The sequence below is a fragment of the Micropterus dolomieu genome, linkage group LG17 (genome assembly GCF_021292245.1).
Source record: "Micropterus dolomieu isolate WLL.071019.BEF.003 ecotype Adirondacks linkage group LG17, ASM2129224v1, whole genome shotgun sequence".
Lineage (NCBI taxonomy): Eukaryota > Metazoa > Chordata > Actinopteri > Centrarchiformes > Centrarchidae > Micropterus > Micropterus dolomieu.
The window spans coordinates 32008256-32028236 of NC_060166.1; the positions used below are offsets into that span (position 1 = coordinate 32008256).

A 19981-nucleotide genomic window follows, 5' to 3' on the forward strand; every position below is an offset into this window, starting at 1 on the left:
TAACGTAGAACTGTTCCAGACTCTCCTCGACTTGATGCATGCAAACACTTCATCGAATATAACCATAAGGGTCCTTCTTTTATTCATGCCGTCCACTGCCTGGGTTAAATCAGGGACCATTGATTGGCAATCAGCACATCTCACAGTTCAGCGCTACCCACTTGCATTTCAATCTCCTTACCTATCATCCAGTACCTTATTCAGATGCCAATACTCGCTCTACAATTTTATTCTTTGCAGAGTATCAAGAAATATGCTTGCCCGAAAGGAAAAGTTGCCTCATAAAATTTACACAAACAATCTTTTTATTTTAATACCATGTTTTGTCTAATTTTAATTATAAACCAAAGGTGTGACTACCTAAAATCTTGAGTTCAGCATTAGAGTAGATGGCCCCGTATTTATTTTCTGCAACACACTGGTACATTGCTGAGTCCGTCTGCTGCACTTTTTGAATGCTCAGTTCTCCATTTACTATTTCAACTCGACCCTGTAACAAGAAAAAGGTATAAAGGAACATCACATCTGAAAATAGATATACTACACATAAAAAAGCTGCATATTGTTGATCTGTAGTTTCACAGGAATAATTCAGATGTTTCATGGTACAAAAGGACCAGGTACTGTGTATAAAGGTAGCTTACCTGAGATGTCAAGGGCAAACCATTGCGAAGCCAGCGATAGGTGGGCCGGGGCCTCCCCATGGCCTTGCACTCCCATTGGAGCTTCTCTCCACTATCCATCTGAGTATCATTAATCATTCTGACCCACTGAGGGAGGGCTTGAAGATAGAAAAGATTATAGAAGATATAGAAGATTTTAAGAATAAGTAATATATCCTTGAAACATACACAAGGCACAAGTATAGCCACTTGTATGTTATACATGAAGAAACAGGCATGCACAACTACACTGTCAACACACATTGTAAGAGGTTGTATTTAAGACAGTGCTTAAAGGGAGAGTGCTCCCTTTATGAGCCCCGAGAGCTTCGGAGAAGCTCCGCCCCCTAAATTTCAAATCTCTTGAGGTTTCGCCATAGTTGAAACGCCTTCGCCCTTGCCTGGTCATATAACTTTCTTCTCTGTTTTTACTCTTCAGACCTTTACATCTTTGGCTGTTTCTCGGCTAGCTCTCCATCACAGTGCCAGCATGTTCGAATGTGCCAGTGTATAGAACTCTCTCTCTCACTGCCCCCCTCGCACCATTACTCCTGTCCATGAGCACTAACATTAATGACTGGTTGGAGCAATGTTGTGGGGAAGGTACACACCATTTCTTTGTTATCCAATTCACAGAGCCAGGGCTTTGTTGGAAGACGTCTTTTCTTCCAACGCACACACAAAACAAAAAGCTAGCAAACCGTGAGGAAATATTCGCTGAATTTAACATAAACTGTATTGGATTACAATCACTTACTATCTATCCCTTTAAAGGTGGGGTATTCAATTCTAATCCAATATATGCCTTTTTTGCCAAATATAGCAAATATCAGCAAATGGGAACAACAACTAGCTGGTCCGGACCCCGCGAGGTAATGTAAAATGACATTCAGCTTATTTTCTAGTTCGCCAACATATGCAGCTATAGTAGCAGGAGAGTTGTGAGTATCGCTGTCTGGAGCTGGTGTGCTGGCTCAGGTAAACAGTCTCGTCTGTTCTGCATGTTAGCTTCGCAGCAGCAACTGTTGTGGCAGTTTGCTAAACTACAACTTAGCTAACGTTAGTTACTTGCTGGATCGTTGTTTCTCATGGTATCTGTCATGGTATTGGATTTCTCCAGAATCGCATATCCCACCCTTAACCACTTTTTGCTAAGCCCTTACTGCTACAGCCCGTAAGAAGCAAGTGGATAAGACACATGCCTTTGATGTGAGAGACCCAGGTTCAATTCCCCACTGTGACACATCCACCATGTGTCTCTGAGCAAGACACTTAACCCCTAGTTGCTCCAGAGGCGTGCGACCTCTGATATATATAGTAACTGTAAGTCGCTTTGGATAAAAGTGTCTGCTAAATTAATTAATGTAATGTGACACTTGTTACTTGATTCATTGACACGCTGACTTTCATTGCTCCTGTACTTTTGAAGTGAACTTAATAGAGATCAGAGATGTCTTATTACTGTGTCCAGTAAGTAGTAGTAGACTCTTTATCCCTGAAAAACTGAAGGAAAATACACATGTCTTCTGATTAGGTGCTGGTTCAAAAACAGACATCAAGGAAAGGAGGGGAAAGGTTTAAAATGGTGTACAAAATATCCAGGGCTTAGTAAAATTTGTATACACCAGCACACCTCTAGCCTAATCTTCCACTGCTTGACTTGCCCATGGCATAGGCAAACTGGGCAACTGTCTTTCTTGGGGCCCGTTAACTGTGAAGCTTTTTTTCTAGACTTTTTTTTCAGTAGCCTACTTGCTTGTGTTTCCCAAGCTGCATCCACGGTCCAAGTCTTGTCCAACTCCACATACTACAAAGAATCTTTGTCACAACTCAAGATCTGAGCACTATATTTGCCGTATGTATTCCGTACAACTGCTGTGCCCTCATCCTGTAGTTTCTTTTTGTCTACTTTATACTGTATGTGGATGTGCATTTTTCAATTCTTGAACAATTACAAGAACATAAAATGTATTTAATTTTATTTATTTAAATGTAAATATGAACTTAAACTCAACACTTTAAAAATCCATTTGTGTAGAACAAATGTTTGGGGATAGTCACTGATAATGACATGATATCATATGGTAATGAAGAGCTTTAAATGCACAGAGCTCACTGTGCATTTAAACACTGGCCCTGACAACAACACTGATGTTATTTCTTTTAATTTAGACCAGGGGTCGGCAACCTTTTCTGTGATGAGTGTCAATATACAAAAATGAAGACATCCAGTGTGCCAGCAGCCTTTTTATGTCATTTATTTTTAATTCATGCACTGATAGTTAGTCAGACTATTAATTGAAGTTTGACATTGTTAATAATAATAATAATCCATGGTTTGACTGTATGTGTATTCAGAGCCAATGAGCAATGGACTTTCATAATAATAATAATAATAATAATAATAAAAAAACTGCCTTTTACGTGCGATAAAGTAATTGTCGACATTAATTAATTAATGCGTTAAAGGGGCATTATGGAGTTTCCAGCAGCCACTACCGGTGCGGTTTTAAGATTGCTACCAGGCGTGTACTCGTACACGTGCTCGCTTGAACTCATGAGCGAGCATAATCCAGAAACACAACCACTTTCATACAGAAATCGTGTAATAAACGCAGGAACACCAGCATGCAGGCTGTGGCTTTTCACTCAGACATGTTCAGGCTCTGTTACTTCAACGTTCCCATCTCAGAGGCAGATCAACACCGGCTTCGTAACATTACTTCATTCAGCGCAGCCAGCCGCATATCGGCACAATCCTCCCGGAAAAAAAGGCAGAGTGACAGCGGCTATAGACAAGCAGGGAGACAGCTTCACACAATATACTGGAAACTCAGGTAAACCCCTACTGCAACGTTACAGTAATAGTTTTATCAGCTGCAGGTTGAACTAATCCATGCTGATTACATGATCACCGACGTGCTACATCGTTAGCTCGCCTGCTGCATTCAGTAACTATCTTTACTATCTGTGCATCTTTCACCGGAGGCTCAGCAATGTCAGCACAGCTAAATGTATTGGATGATAAGGAAACGGGTAGTGAGCTGAACTGAATATTATAACAACAATGTGTCACACTTTATAATAATAAGACCGCAGTAAGTAACTTTACTGTAGTGTTAGTGGATGGCTCTTCCTCTGGGTTGTTGACGCTGTGAAGTTGCAGTGTTTTATATTATGTGGGTCACGTTAGTTACAGCGACGGAGAGGTGGAGAAGCTGTGTACCTGAGTATTGGTAAAACCACGATAAACCTTAACTGAACGTTACGAAGCAAATAGCGGTAGGTCCGAGCTACTGTGGCTTTAGCTGGCTGCTCCTGGCTGCATCACTATAGGCTAACGTTAGTAAACAAATTGCTCCACATTTGCTTTTTTCCCTTTATATCCTTTCTTGCAGGCTAAATCAGCAGTGGTACACAGGATAGTAACATGGGTCGCGTTAGTTGGTGAAGTAACACGAGCTATATAACTTTGTACCGGATAACATTAGCAACTGCTCGGCGAGCTAACGTGACTTTCTCTGTTTCTCCAGCTTTAGTAATGCTCACTTTGTTCTTACTAGACATCATCTGAACCTGTTTGGTCTGATGGGCTTCAGCACATAAAGCTATATTATTGTTTTGTATTCTCACGTGGAGCCCGTGTTTTGCTGTGAGCTGGTTGTTTTAGGGTGTTAGTGGACTGCATGTTGTTAGCTGCCATGTTATCGCTGTAGTACGAGAGAGGCTTGGGAGAACGCACAGCGCTGAATCCGATCCGGAGTCCCCACATTAAAAGCAGAATAGTGGCTGATGCAAGCAATGGAGAAAACAGGCGTTTGCTTAATTTTTAAGTGAAGTGAAGTTAAATTTGATTAATTTCATTGAAAAACGTACATATAGTCCCTTTAACACGATAATAACCTGTTATGCCCAGCCCTAATTATAACACACTTTTCCAGACCCAAACAGTGTATATTGCATAGCATAGTGTGCAGAAGGAGGAAACCCGACCATTGAGCTGCTTCTCCTACAGTAACATGCCAAGCACGTTCTTTGCTATTCTTTGCATATGGCACCTTCAGTAGAATATTTTTTTTTGTGTGGTTTGATTGAATGATTATGGTCAGGGAGGTCTCCCTCACAATGAAAGTTCAAACTACCAGCTGACCTGTGTAAATTACATTTAGCGTGAGGCTGTTACAAATTAGGCTCCCTATTCTCCTTGTGATGTCAACAGAATTGAGGTTGCCAAGAAGTGCAGGGCCTTGAAAATGTGTCCTACCAAGGCTGAAGCAGTCCATTATCTTGGTCCTGTGCACACAGCACAGACAAGAGAAATGAGGGACATGTACCCTCACAGATAAGTTTATGATCATGGGCAAAGGTAGTAATTCAGCATGCTTACAAGTACCTCACATTGGTTAGAAAACTAAAAAATATTTTTAACTGAGGTCTGTCCTGAAATTGATATAAAAGCACTACACATACAAAACACGTTTTAAATTGAAATTTATGGTGACGATTTGCCCAGATTTGGTCAAATAAACTATAGTAGTGTATACCTGTATTAGATTTACATTAAGAACATTACAGTGTTAGTGTAGATATGTTATCTTATTTAAAGCAGAAGTCAGTAACAATTGAACATACAATGCAAAACCTTCTTTGTCTCTCTGTTGCTCGTATCACTCCGCTAAGACACTCCCTCCAAACCCACAGGAAGGAGCTTGTTGCCCTGTGAAACCTCATTTATCCTAGGGCTTGCTCTCCACGGTGAGAGTCTCACCAAGACCCCGGTCCCTCTAGCTTTGTCTTGCTTTCTTAAAGACGCCCCTCATTTCGTGACCCAGGGCAGAGTACCCCAGGCTTGAGATGCAGCTGCAACAATTTCCAACAGCGGGATGAGAGGCTACAACACATCTGTCCCCCCTCACAAGTTACTCCCCACTGTTTCTTGTCATGCGTCTTTGCCACTTGTCGATATGAGTGCCATGGCATCAAACATAATGAGCTCAAAGCTCCGTGCGGAGCTGGGACGTGTTCACACGTGTTTTGTACTATACACTGTTGTTGGCAAAGATGTGATGAGCAGTTCTTTCATTGCTGCTGGTTGTTTCTCAGCCATTGTGTTTACAAAACTTCTGAAGCCGCACTGAAGATATTGAGCTTGACTAAGTGAGAACATGTGCAAGGAATCAGGAGCCAGAGGAACCAGATTTTTTCACAGATTATGTCTCATGTATTACTGTCGGGATATAGTGACAGTTTCAGCAAATATGCCAAAAAGTAATTTTTATAAAAGTAACGTAGTGAACCTTTACACGTCATTACAATATGTTAAATGAAATTTATATTTTTGTAGTGATAATTAGAAGCAGGTGTGCAAATTCATTGAAAGGTGTGTCCAAAGCCATGGATGTAAATACTAGTGGGAAGAATCTGATAATATTATGACAAATCTTTGAGAAAGAAAAAGAGGAACCAGTCTACAGTATTAAAACAAATAAGCAGAGGAGTAGCTCAGAACATTTCATCTTGGAACAACACACACAGTTGACACTTCTCTCAACTAAAACAAACAGACAAACTCACTGAGTGAGACCCTTGTCCTTGGATTATCTGCGATGGATGTATAATTATTCCTTGGACTGTTCAATAAATTCAACAATACTTGAAAACTGTGCAGAATGCCCAAACAGATTATGAAGAAAAGTTGAATAGGTCTTTAAACCACTATATATAAACCATTATTCCTGGAATACATGCATCAACAGCTCTTATACAGTATAATGTCTGATAGCTGAACAAAAGTAAAATATTCATACTCACTATAGACCTGTAGATGTCCTTTGAAAGCCGTGCCGCCTCTTGGATTCTCAGCTTTGCATTCATAAGTTCCTGAGTCCTCCAGCTGAATGTTGGGAATTTCCAGCACAGCCTGGGACTTCCGAAGTCTTGCTTTTTTGGGGATGTTGCCATTTATCTTCCTCCATGTGATTGTTGGCACTGGACTGTGAGGAGAGAAGAGGAGGATTATATACTCAATAGTACAGTGTAAAAGAGGAATAAGCAGTATTTACACACATACTATGTTGTGAGCTGCAATGATGTAATTCACTATTGGTAACAAAACAATTTAACATTTTTAATTTTTTGTTTTCTTTAAAATAAGGACATTACTATATATATATATATATATATATATATATATATATATATATATATATAGAGAGAGAGAGAGAGAGAGAGAGAGAGAGAGTCATAGATGAATCTGTCACCTGACAACACCCTTGTAATAACAATTAAAATTAGTAAAACTGATGACATTGAAAAAGAAAGATAACCTTGAAAAATTATCTCTTTAAATTCTCTAGTTAAAAAAAAACAATTTAAACCTATCTGTATATTGCTTGTGCGAACTACTTTAGGTTAAACTAATACCTCCATCAATTTATTCATTAATTAGGTTACCTGAATTTTGAATTTGAAGACATCATTATGAGGTTTTGTTAATTTTTACAGGCTTTTTCACATTTTCTTGGACTAAATGATCAATTAAAGAAATAATAATCAGATTTTTAAATAATGAAAATAATTGTTATTTGTAGCCCAAAAATTTGAACTTTTTAATTAATAACATCTAATTCTAACAAACATCTGCAATGAACTACAGATCACAGACGTCCTTCATTAGTATAGACACACCATGATGAGTTTCTAAAGTTAATATTGTTTAATGTTAGTTCCGCTCAACATGTGAATCAGTGACCTTTTGACCACTCGTGATATATTTACTGTACCAAACGACCCACGCATTAGACTCCGGGTTTCAGAGGGACACGGACAATATTCAAATCAGGCTTTTACAACAGCCAGAGAGATTTTTATGAGTAGTGTTCAAGCAATGTCATCTATCCCTGTTTATTCATGGATTGCCCTATAGATCCTTATGATAGATGACTTGCACATGCAGAGGGAAAATGTCTTACTATGGCTTTGTATCAGTAGTGCTCTTGTATGACAACTAGATTTGACAGGTGTCTGAAAGATGGAAACGTGACACCATACAAACCTCCAGTGAACCCATCAATCATTTAGCCAAGATGGAAATGTTACATCCCTGAGCTTTTTTATCTGCTCTAAATTCACAAGGACATTGAAGTGCTTTTGTCTGCAATGGACTGAAATTAGGATTCAGAGCGTGTTTTGTATTGAACAAAGCATTTTTCATTTTTTCACTTTATTAATTTTATTTTGGACAGGAGTTCTGTGTCTTCTGTGTTTTTTGTAGACTATTGGTTTAAACATTTTTATTATTTGTATTTTTAAATAGTTGACTCATTGCTTACAGTATGCATTTAGGTTCCCTCACATCACTGAGAGTGTGAAGCATTAGTGCTTCTTCTTCACTTCAGTTTTTGGAGCCCCAAATTTCTACACATGAATTTGCCAACAAAGTTCTGTGACTAGAAATTATTGTCTCGATTCAAAGTCTGAAAAATATTGATTTTGCAGTATCTTTAATCTCCATGTAAAATGTGGACAAGCATAGCAGTTTCTTAATACAACATAGATTATGTTGTATGATGGCACATTCACAGTCACAATATTGTCACTATGATTGAAATTTATGTAACATGCATTAAAAAAAAACAAAAAAACAAAATTTTATTCACCTATTTTAAATTGTCATACATTAATTAATCTAGTGAAATAATGTAGAAAACTACTGTTATCACCAGTATTTCCCCATCTGCAGTACAGACAGCTATACACTACTATTATGGGCAAAATGTGGAGCCCGAGATAAAATCAGATGTCTGTGGTCTAATGTGGGTCCATTTGTTAGTTTGACATTTTCATTTTAGTGCCCCTGTGGGGTATAAGAACAACACAAACAAATGCTAACAACAGGGATATGTGAATCAGCACTCATGAATATGGGATGTAGTTGTTATGATGCCCTTCCTTATTTGTTACTGATGGAGAATTTTGCTAGAGACATTTGCTCCAACTAAACTGTCAACTACTTAAAGAACGGAGCAAATCTAGACCCTGATGGGCTTGAACACGAGGGTGAATCTTCCTGTCCATGGCAGGACTTCTCTTTGGAGGCTGAATAATGGGCTCACTCAGGATAGAAATGAGAAATTCTGCCTGTCAGTGTCTTCTATATGAATTAACTCCTGACCTCTGAAGCTCTGGTCATGTCCATGTTTTTCAAAGTGTGAGTATTTCCTACCCTAACATAAATGATGTGTTTATGTAAGGTGTTACAGTTTTCAACTGAAGAATGTAGCCATAGGCAAACTTTGTAGATTACATCTTAATTAGCATTCCACACAATTGCTGTGCCCTCATCTGGCTGCTTCCATAATAAAGGCTGAAATTTAAATATAATACCATGACATAATGTAGAATTGGTTTGCTTCAGACTATTAAGATCTAGATATTATCCAACCATTTAGCAAATTTGCTAAGTTCTCAAATGGCCCTCTTGGAAATTCTACATTATTTTTAGGAAGAGTCTACCTGAAACACATAGCCACATTTTAGTTAGCAAAAAAAACAACATGAAAATATTAATCATAGAACCAGGAGTATAAAATGTGTTATTATTAAGAGGCACTTTCTGTTGCTGCTGACAATGTTGTCCTTGAGGCCCTCAATGAGGAAAGCAACTGCCAGGTTTTCAAGAGTTTGATTCTCTCTGAGGTCACTGAAACTAAAAGTGCCTCAACTCTAAGGCAGTTCAGATGAAAGCATTCACCACATGCCACATATTATGTTTTAAGTGGAAATGAGTGGGAGAATGTGTAACCCATCAAATGTACAGGTCTTTTTCAACTACAATGAACTTCATACTCCAATATCCCTTGAAATGAATGCAGCTAACAGCACCACACTTGTGTTTCTTGTAAATCAGACTGTGAAGCCAGGTTTTTAAATTGTATTTGTGTTTGAAAATCTATAGGTAGTGTTTCATCATCTATTGATGGTTATAATCATTCATGGCAACTATCCTGACAATCATATATTTAAAAGAAAACACTGGCCTGTGTCCACCATAGCATTTTTTTCTGACGCCAGCGTCTTTTTTCAGTTCATTCCAATGGAAGCGCCGCGTTTTTAATAGCTGGTATATCGGCCATTGAAAACCCATATTGGTCGACCACTACTCCACAATAGCAAACAATGGTTATCATTCTACAGAGAATCCACATTCACAAACATACAAGTTACAGATATTAGTAACAATCACATTACTATATAAGGTGAATGCAAAACTCTACTATTTTTTTGTTTCTCTTTTTCATTATCATATCATTGTTCTCTTTGCCCTTGACTGCGACCTACAAAGTACTATCACTGGTAAATAGACAATCGCATCAAAGAGCTTTGGCATTCACACACAAAGAGCTTTTCTGCTCCATCTTAGCAAGTGGTGCCATCATAAATATTGATCAACAGGAGAACAAAACCCATTTTAACTTCATTTTCAGTGCTATATAAAGACTGGCATTTCTTAATAGGGTGCATTGATAAATCATTCATCTCTACGTAAAAGGGTAAGTCACTGGGATCACTGTGTGACTGAAAGCCATCGTGCACAAATTACTTCATTGAGGGAACAACAGAGGAAGGTCTCAAGCTGTCTGGCTGTTCTACAAGCATTCAAAAACTCCTGGTTAGCTTGACAGGGAAAAGTAAGGGGTGTGAGATTATAATACAGTGTCTATATATTTAGGAAATGACTTACCATAATAAGAATAATTAATTGAAATCAAGGTAAACAATTATGAGGTCCTTAGTCATTTGTAGATTAGAGACTGTTTGCACTTAAGATAGGAGTCTGCAATGAATAATTCATGTTGAATAATTATAAACAAAATGGAGTAGGGATGATAAAATGTTATGTTGTACAATGAAAATGATTTCTTGTATTGTCAAACACCACTTCAACCTTGCTTTGGAGAAGAACTGATTAAAAATGTTTTGCAGTCATTTTTAATTTGAATTATTAACTACAAATAAATGTGACTTACTTTTAGGTCTAGCCATTACATCTAATTTTAATTTATCTCAAAAATATTTTTATTTTAAAAGGCAATAATTTTGTAAATTATGAACCCAGTAATGCTAACTTTAGTAACTGTGGTAAGGGGTTTGGATGTTAGTCTCTGTGGACGAAAGTGTGTTTTCCCTCCTGGCAGACAGACTATTACCAGTTTCATTTTTTCATAGACATAACCTTGGCTTTCTACATTGACAACAGACCATGAAAGCACCCAGGAAACACAGATACATTAGGGTTCTCAATTATGAGAACACATGGGTCCCTAGGGCTGAATTTCCTATTCAGTCTTCCCCCCATGCACTAACATGCCATCTAACATCCAAGCTACAATGCTGCACTTCTCTACTCTCACTTAACATCCTGCCTGAAGACAAGATATGCCTGGTTCCCTTACAGGTAATGGAATAATGTAATTTAAAGAGAGAAAGAGAGAACAACATGAGGAGTATTATCTAAAGGATCTCTCAGGAACAGGGAAATGACAGGCTGCAGTTTACTGTCCTGGTGATTAATATGATACTGCTGTAATAAACAACTAGCTATATTTGTGCAATATGTCATTGTTTACTTACTTCCCCAGAGCAAAGCACTCCAGCCTGACAGTGACTCCTTTGGCAGCCAGAACAGATGTAGGGAAATGCACTTCAATTTTGGGCTCATATTCACCCATGACACCTGGGAAAGGTTAAGAAAGAGGAATTGCAGACATTAGAACCAAGCAGATTGAAACAGCTACTTATACCCCATTTCTGATCATCTTCATCTTTTCTTGCAGTGTGCTATACAAAGACTGGGCATAGTGATTTAAAAATAATAGGGATGTTCACTTCCTATTGCCCCAGTACCTGTTTTATATGTATGTAAGCAATAACTGAAGAAAAAAAAAAGAAGCGGCCAATCTAAATTTCCTGAGGATTCCTGATGCATAGGCTTATCAAAATACACATGGTCCATTGAATCACGCAGTGTACAGGTGTGGGACTGCACATTATGTACACCATCTGGCATTGTTTCAACTATCCAGCTTTACTTTATACACTGTTTATTAAAAGGGTCAGTGATGCTGGTTTAGATCAAATACAAAGCAACTGAATAATTATATTTGTGTTTAGTCAAAGTCAGTTGGAAAATGCAGTTATGTGGGCCAAATTTTACAGAGGTAGTCATGCACGAATGCAAAGTGTACTATATGAGAAACGATAGAAAAGCTCACAAGTCATGGTATCCCAAAAACAAACCATAAAGATAATGCACAAAAAATATTCTCCAGTGATAACAGTGAAACATAGTGTGTTGTCCTCAAGAATTAGTAAACTACTCGACAACTCCCAAACACATTATGAAGGACACAAGTGATAACATGTTATCAGTCTTGCTAAGCGCCACCATGACTAATACCTCTAAGTCACAGCCAGAGGACATGTTTTCTTTGTTTTTTCATCCGTATGGTAAGGAGGCCATTTATATCCATTTGCCAGAACAATATGTCAGACGACATTAACAACTTTGGAGAAACAAAGGGAAACACCTTCTTCTGGGGTCTAATTACCATTATCTGTCTTATTAAATGAAAATTTGCAATATGAATATTACATGAGCATTTTACTCTTTGCAGTACAATGTTAAATTTTGCACACAATCACTGCATGTGAGCACCACTGATACACTCACTGCCCCAGCACCTTCCTGAATTCACAACAAAACATATTGGACCATATGCAGTGCTGCTTCACATGCACTGTAATGTACATGATCAGTAAGACAAATGACCGATGTGACATTTGAGAAACCATAATTACACCTCCTACGTGTAGCTGACACTTTTTATGTGATAAAATGAATCCTGCAAAGGAGTGGGGGTTATTGAATTGTGGCCCACTATGTATGGAAAAGGAGTTTTATGATATTTGTTCCAAAGAACTTTTCAATTTCAATCTCATTCTCAACATTTATGGCTCCAAAGCAGCCCTTCACATATAATGAATTTGCAATATTTCATTGGCTCATGCCATAGTATATTCAATATCACATTCAGTTTCAGTGACTGGACTTGATAGAATTGGAAGAAATAATGTCTAGGCTTGGTGTGCTAAAACATTACCGACCCTCATTTGTAGTTTAGCTTTATATTTTATGTTCCAGTTTCATTTATTAATCACATGAAAATTACTTTTTTCTGTTGTGCTTTGTTCTCTGTGAACCAATATGAGAGTACGATGCCTGTTGGGGACTCCAAGCTTATAGCATTGAAAAAGTAAGTGTTTTATTAGCTCGCTGCTCTCCCTAATAGCTATGTGTTTTAAGGTGCTTCTCAGAAGCATGAGAATTTCTGAAACTTTAAAAGAAAATGGAAACTATAACAAACAATACATAAATTCAAAAACAGAGAGTTATATGTTTTACAAGTTCATTACACCTGCTTTAATGTATAAAAACTTTCAAAGAGTAAACATTTAAATCTACATTTGATATTTCCTTTTTATTAATGGAATAACCAAATCAGATATCCCATTGCAATAGTAAAATTGTAATATTTAAATAACAACTCCCTCTTACTTTCTCCATCTACCTTCATTTGAACAGATCCAGCCAATTCCTGAATAGCTGGACTGGTGTCCCTTATTTTAATTGGATTGTCACATCCTTACTGTAGGATTCAATGAGGAAGTTGCCCTAACGGCATTGATCCTCCATTTATACTGCACTAGCAATGCACCCATGTTTTATACAATGAACATGATTGACATTACACAAAATGTTGTAATATACCAGATGATCTGTGATAGGCATGCACCGAATGTTCGGCCACCGAAATTAATTGGCTGAAAATAGTAAAAATAGCACTTTTGGTGTTTGGCCTAATAAGTCAAAAGTTTTACCAAACAATTACATTACATTGACATGACTGGAGTGTGGAAGCATTTTAAAGTGTCAGAGAAAGACACAAAAATTGCTGTTTGCAGACACTGTTCTGCTGAATTGTCGTTAGAAAAGGCAACAAACGGTCTGACCCGCTTTGAGTGTTTCTGTCACTCGTTTCTGAGAACACGATAAAGCTAGCCGCACCTACATTTGGAGTGGACACATATTCAAGCCTTTATGGCAAATCCACTGAAACGGACCAGATTGAGCTGAAAGGCAGGTTAGCAACTTTATCCTGTCATTTTCTCTCTTTACAAAGACAAGTGTTGCAGTATGAGAGTCCTACCTGAAATTATGAAATTTTAACCTATGAAATTTTCATGTTACGCGATACAAGAATACATACAACACTTTTTATCAAACTGGGAGGATACACATGTGACAACGTCCATTTTTCAAAATAAAGTGTCTATACAGTATGGAAATAATATTAATTGGATTATATTCACAGAAAGTATTAAACATATTACATTTGTACATTAAAAGTAAACAGACACATGTAATTTACTTTACCGGACTTCCTCTACCTCTTGGGCCTCGGACCCACCCACCATAGTCTGTCTAAATCCTGTGGAAAACACTGAATAAAATGCACATTTTGACTATTGAATTTATGTAGTGGTTAAAAAAAGGGAAAAAATATGAATGTACTTGTTCGGTATTTGGCGGATTATATTTGGTTTCAGCCAAGATTTTTCATTTTGGTGCATCCCTAATCTGTGATAATAGTAATTTCTGCAGTGTGTGATTAAGACCATTTAGAAGATGATTGGTACCAATCTACTGAGCATCAATGATATCGGTGAGGTAGCTGTGCAGAGCCCAAAGGATACTAAAAGATAGTACCCACCCAATCACCCTGATTAAAAATGTGTTGTTCCTGTTAACGACTTTCACCCCTACCCGCAATGGTAACCATGGAAAAGGAGTGTTGAATAAAGATGCTTATGTTGATTTCAGCTCTTAGTGTTTGTATAAGGGTGCTTTAATGGGAATGTGGATCTTTCTGATCAATTTGTGAAGTATGTATGGTCTCGTTCCACATTTTATTGTGTGTCACGTAACGTGGGGAACTGATCTTGGTCATGACTAGGTCTCGCCCTCCCTCGGTCTTGGTCTCGACTTGTTCTCAGCCCCGAAAAGTCTTGGTCTTGTCTCAGTTTCGATAAACTCTGGTCTTGGTCTTGACTTGGTCTCAGTTTGGGCTGTCTTTATTGCAACACTACTTTTATGATATTTATCCACCCATTTAGTGTATAGTGTATATTATTTTTGTATAACGTTTGCTTTTTGTGAGTAGCATGAAGGGAGCTACAACGTCATCTTGTTTACAACATTTTGTTGTAAAATAGATTAAAAAGATGAATAAATCTATCTTGTACTTCGTACACTGTACCTTGCGACTTTTTAACAACATTTTTTCTTTGGGCTAAGCAGTAATTTAATAAGCAGGCAGGTAAAATGTCCTATTTACAATTATTGCATACTCTCATTGCACACAATCTAAAATCAAAAGTATTGAAAAAGAGTGAAAAATCACTATGCTATTTCTACCATAAATGTGGTGTTTTTTTAGGCTGAAAGAAAGTTGCAGCTTTCTTGATAGCACAATGTGTGCATTCAGGGTAAAGAACAATGAACATTTTTTACTACACCACTAAAAATATGTTGGTTCATAAAAAATCGTGTTGACACCTAATATGTCGCTGAGCCTTAGGTCTTCAATAACAATTTACAGTGCAGTACAGAACACATTCCCATATAGAGAGGGCATGCGACTGCAAACATTTTTTCACACTGATATTAGTTTTGTAATTGTAATTGTCAGTGTGGAGAGAAAAAATGTCTTATGACAATAACGCCACCAGCAGACAACTGGAAGCTCTGTAACTTATCTGTAAGTAAAAACAATGATTAATTTGTAATTTGTAATTTCTGGACAACAAAAATGTGAGGTATATTCACATACATACAGTAACTGAAGAGTTTTAGTTCAATGCTGGAATCAAAACTTGGAATTGTGAAAAAATAGATTTAGTTACTGTTGTGTCACTCAGTTTATTAAATTACCTGTCAATCAGTTTGAGAATGAACTGTACGTCTGTTTAAAAACAGTGCATTAGTCCAGGGTTCACTGCTTAGACCAGCTTTGCTCAAGGTGGATTGCGAATTGATGATCAATGGCTTCCAGCAGGGAATAATGGAGCCCAGATGCTTGTTTTGATTAAGAGAGTCAGTGTTAGAGCTGACAGTGGTGAGCCACACACAGATCCAGCTTGAACTGTCTACTGTGTAATAATCACTCACTTTTACTGAGGCACAGATTGCGGTGTCTGATTGGTCATATTCCAATGACTGAGGGGTGCACACTACACAGGAACATTTGGGTGTCTGCCGTGAGGTGTGCCAATGCAATTTTCAGCATTTTAGACACAAATTCACAATATAGAAGGCTGCTGAACATCATGAGATTTGCAGAGTATGAGATGCCAAAGCATTCTTTGGCATAATGGACCTACAGCTGCAGAGATTTCATTTGACCATATTGTGTTGCGGTTGTGTTGCTGTCCTTCATCCTATGTATCATAGCCACATTACAGTACGGATGCTGCAAAGTTGATTCCTTGATTAAATGAATAATTAACAACAAAAAAATCTTTATCTCTTTATCTATCCACAAACCGTATTAAATAGCAGACTGACCACAAGCCCCTATTTTGCATCTTGGTTCATGAGAGACACAAGCCAATTTAGCATGGTTATGTGCTAAGTATTATGCACGTCTCTGAGGGCCATTTCATACAATGTTATACAAACACAGAGTAGGAATCTTGCTGGAAGGGATGTAATCCTAAAGAGCTAAGTTCGTGTTGCAACATTTGGAACAAACCTGGTTCCGAGGCACAGAGGCCCTTTCACAGCTTCACTGGGGATGTAATCTCAGTGGCCCTTTGAAACCTTGACAATGACAGGCACCTGTGTGAAGTGATGGACATTTCTCTGTGTAGTCAGATGTAAAAAGCCTGTAGGTGAAATCCACACCTGAATCCAACAAACAGCTCCACAGCATGGCTCCTTAGAGGCTAGTATAAAAGAGCGAAATCCCTCCACAGCAAGGGCCATTGATTCAGTTAATTTTATGCTGGGAAAATGATTTCCCTGATGGCCAGTTTCACCAAAGCACATTGTGAGCGAAGAAAACTCCCCACACTAATGTTAAAGCACTGCTCACTATCTATTTACGGTGTGTATGGAATTCATAACGCCTTCCACTAACATGAGACTCAGTGGAAAGCAGAAGACCGCCCCACTTTTATTAATCTATATGATCTGAAATTATTTCTCCAAATGCAATATAATACAAAAAATGCACTAGCAGTACATCAAATATGCTTTTAGATTTCCATCTGTGCACTGATCTAAAAAAAAAAAAGAGAAAAGAAAAAAACATTTCTAGAATTTAAAATGAACAGAGTGAGGACTCAATACATTCTGCGTGGTTTATCCAATGAAATCCATTAGATTTGTCTGCCCAGTGCATTCATACAAATCAGAGCCTATCATGTGAGAGGTGCTGTAAGTGTGAGAGCCTCACCATCGGTTTTCAATGTGAGAGGTGTTGGAGGGCTCAGAACCTTCGCATTCGTCACAGTGTTCTTCACCAGACAGATGTAACTTCCTACGTCAGAGGGTTGAACCTTCGAGATGTACAGGTTCCCTGTGTCCTGGGAGATGAAGCGCCGACTGTCCTCAGCAACAAATGAGGGGAACTCATTAAATACCCAGCTGTAGATGATCTCTATAAAAGCAAGCGGAGAACATACAAATTAGAAAAATGCAGAACCTATCTTTGTGTCTATTCTGACTGGTGGCACTATCTTGCACCTGGCACAAAGCACAGCGCAAGTGCCATTGCTAGTTTCCAACCGAAGCAGTTGTCATTTTCACGCCAAACACCCACGTTGTTTAAATAGTAAATGCATGCAATCCAATGGGAGTGTTCGTCTGAAAATGAGTGTGGTCAGGCAAATTATTGTCGCATTGCTATCTTGAGGCAGCAGAATTGCTGCATTGACAAAAAAACACTAACAACAAAAAAACAAAACAGGTCCAAAGTCAATGGCACAGTACTTTACTGTTATTTGTTATTTTAGGGCCGCCTTACTCTGATGGTAAGAGAGACACTCTGTGCACTTATGCACGAGGCACAGCATCATAACTTCATTGATTATTAAAACCTTCCAACACGCCGACAGGATCGGTCAGGATCTAATGTTAATTCATGTTCTGCGTTCTTCTACACATCCAAAAGGTCTCATACACAGTCCAGGTTCATAGAGTGAAACTATTTGGAGTACAGCAGCCATCCTCCTGATCAATCATGAACTCCATCAGAGCGTCTAATTATTTCAGAAGCTAATAGTTGAATTCTGTTTCCTCTGGAGACTTTTCTCAGTCGTGTCATGTCACACTCATAGTCCTCTATGCATTATGTCAAAATCCTGTGCATTAAGTTCAGCATATATCAGTAGTGATCCCAGGAAACTCACCTTAAGGCATATTTTTACACTAAAAATAAACAAAAACCTCAGTGTCTCCTTCTAGGTTATCAATAATAATCTTAATAGTCAATCACTGTAGAATAGTTATTGGTGGTAAATCCACTTAATAGTTTAAGAATTCAATTGCTGACTGAGTTTGTGGCAAAGTACTGCAAATAATGACAGTCACACCCAAAATGTTCTTCTGGTCTCACTGAATGAAAGAGCAAGACCTCGCTGTAAAAATAAAATCTTATCTGACATGAAAACTATTGCTATGCTCAGAAATATACGTTTGTCACATTCTACCAGTTGAATACTGTACAGTATTTTACTAGTTTTAACCCATGTCAAACAAAAAAAACTGAGAAAATGATTAACCACTGATAATTTAGCACAACACTGATAGTGCCACCTGCCACTGCTCAAAAAAGGTGAAACAATAATAATCTAAAGAAGTAATATATGGGATCCAGAAACAAAGCATCATCTTGATTATTAGCGTAAAATGATCCCTAGTCTATACAAATTGTAGAGAAAAAATAATACAGAGGCCCCTAACGATGAAGAAATAATGATTAGACAGGGTCACAATGAGTCTGTTATTTGCAGTCAGGTTATTTTAATTAATTGGTGATATCATCAGATAGCTGAGATTCCAGGAGATTGTGTGTGTGTGCATGTGTGTGAAGGCTCATTAAGGGATCTTTACAATGCCTTCTCAAATTCAGCTGTTAAAAAAGAACAAAATATGTGAGTTTGAAGGGGAAAAAAGCCAAAAAGAAAGAAAAAGAGGCAGAAAGAGTTAGCAAATTGACCCCGAATATGAATAAGTAGTTAATAATATGGATGGATGGATGGATGGATGCAAGGATGCAATATAACTATGATTAACATAGAGCAGACATTCACAGCATGCTGTTTGCTACGAGTCTATAATGCATACACAGCCACATCCATCATTATATTAAAAGAAAGGGACAAATTAATATATTCATAGTTGCATAACTATATTTAACAACTCTCTGATTCTGCATACATAATCTTTCTTTTCTAGAGGAAAGGGAACGGCTATATTTTCTCTTGGTAAATAATGAAAAACTGCTGTTTCAAAGATTCAATTCAACACTCAATGTGAGCACAAAGTTGGTGGCTGCAATAAGGTAGAAAGCTGAATCAAATACAGGACACTTTTCAAATATTGCAATAAAATATAGCAACATTCATTTGCAAAATCAGCACCACTTGCTTAATTTACTGAGAGGACTACTTAATAACGACAGGGAAGCAGGAATGGAGGAACAGGATTTAAACACGGAGTTTGAGATACATCACAAACAACAACAACTATAGAAACGGATAACTTAATAATCAACATGTCTTGCTTCTTTTAAATATAATACAGCATAAATTACAATCATCTTTGCTACAAAGTAGTAGCATTATCAAAGACACCAGAGTTCCAAAAGGTTTCATTCAAAGGCCATCATACTTTATCTTCATAACAGTAAAACACTATTTACCAAAGATACACATAACTGATCACAAGCGCTCAAAGCCATGAAATGGATAATAATAAACTTTTCACATCTCAGTGATTCCAAATTATTTTCACTTATGAGACCTATCTTATTTAAGTGGCATTTTAATGTATTTGAATCCTCCCACAACCTATTTAACTCAAACATTGTTTAACACTCCCTCTTCAATATGATTTTCAATGGTGACACGCTCTGACTCACCAAGGCATTCATCACACAGGCACATTTTATGGCTGTGGCATTTAAAAAAAAAAA

The 19981-nt window shown here is 37.7% G+C and overlaps 1 protein-coding gene across 7 annotated transcripts in view; it reads right to left on the reverse strand.

Annotated features, from left to right (window-relative positions):
* Positions 1–19981, reverse strand: part of cntn5 (contactin 5) — a 118378-nt gene that overhangs the window by 33757 nt on the left and 64640 nt on the right. For all 7 annotated transcript variants that reach the window (XM_046074226.1, XM_046074231.1, XM_046074230.1 and 4 more), the window contains exons 7-11: positions 17240–17443; positions 11295–11397; positions 6474–6655; positions 645–781; positions 361–490 (exon numbers count right to left, since the gene is read on the reverse strand). In XM_046074226.1, the coding sequence (XP_045930182.1) occupies positions 361–490; positions 645–781; positions 6474–6655; positions 11295–11397; positions 17240–17443 (756 nt within the window). The remainder of the gene's footprint in view (positions 1–360; positions 491–644; positions 782–6473; positions 6656–11294; positions 11398–17239; positions 17444–19981) is intronic.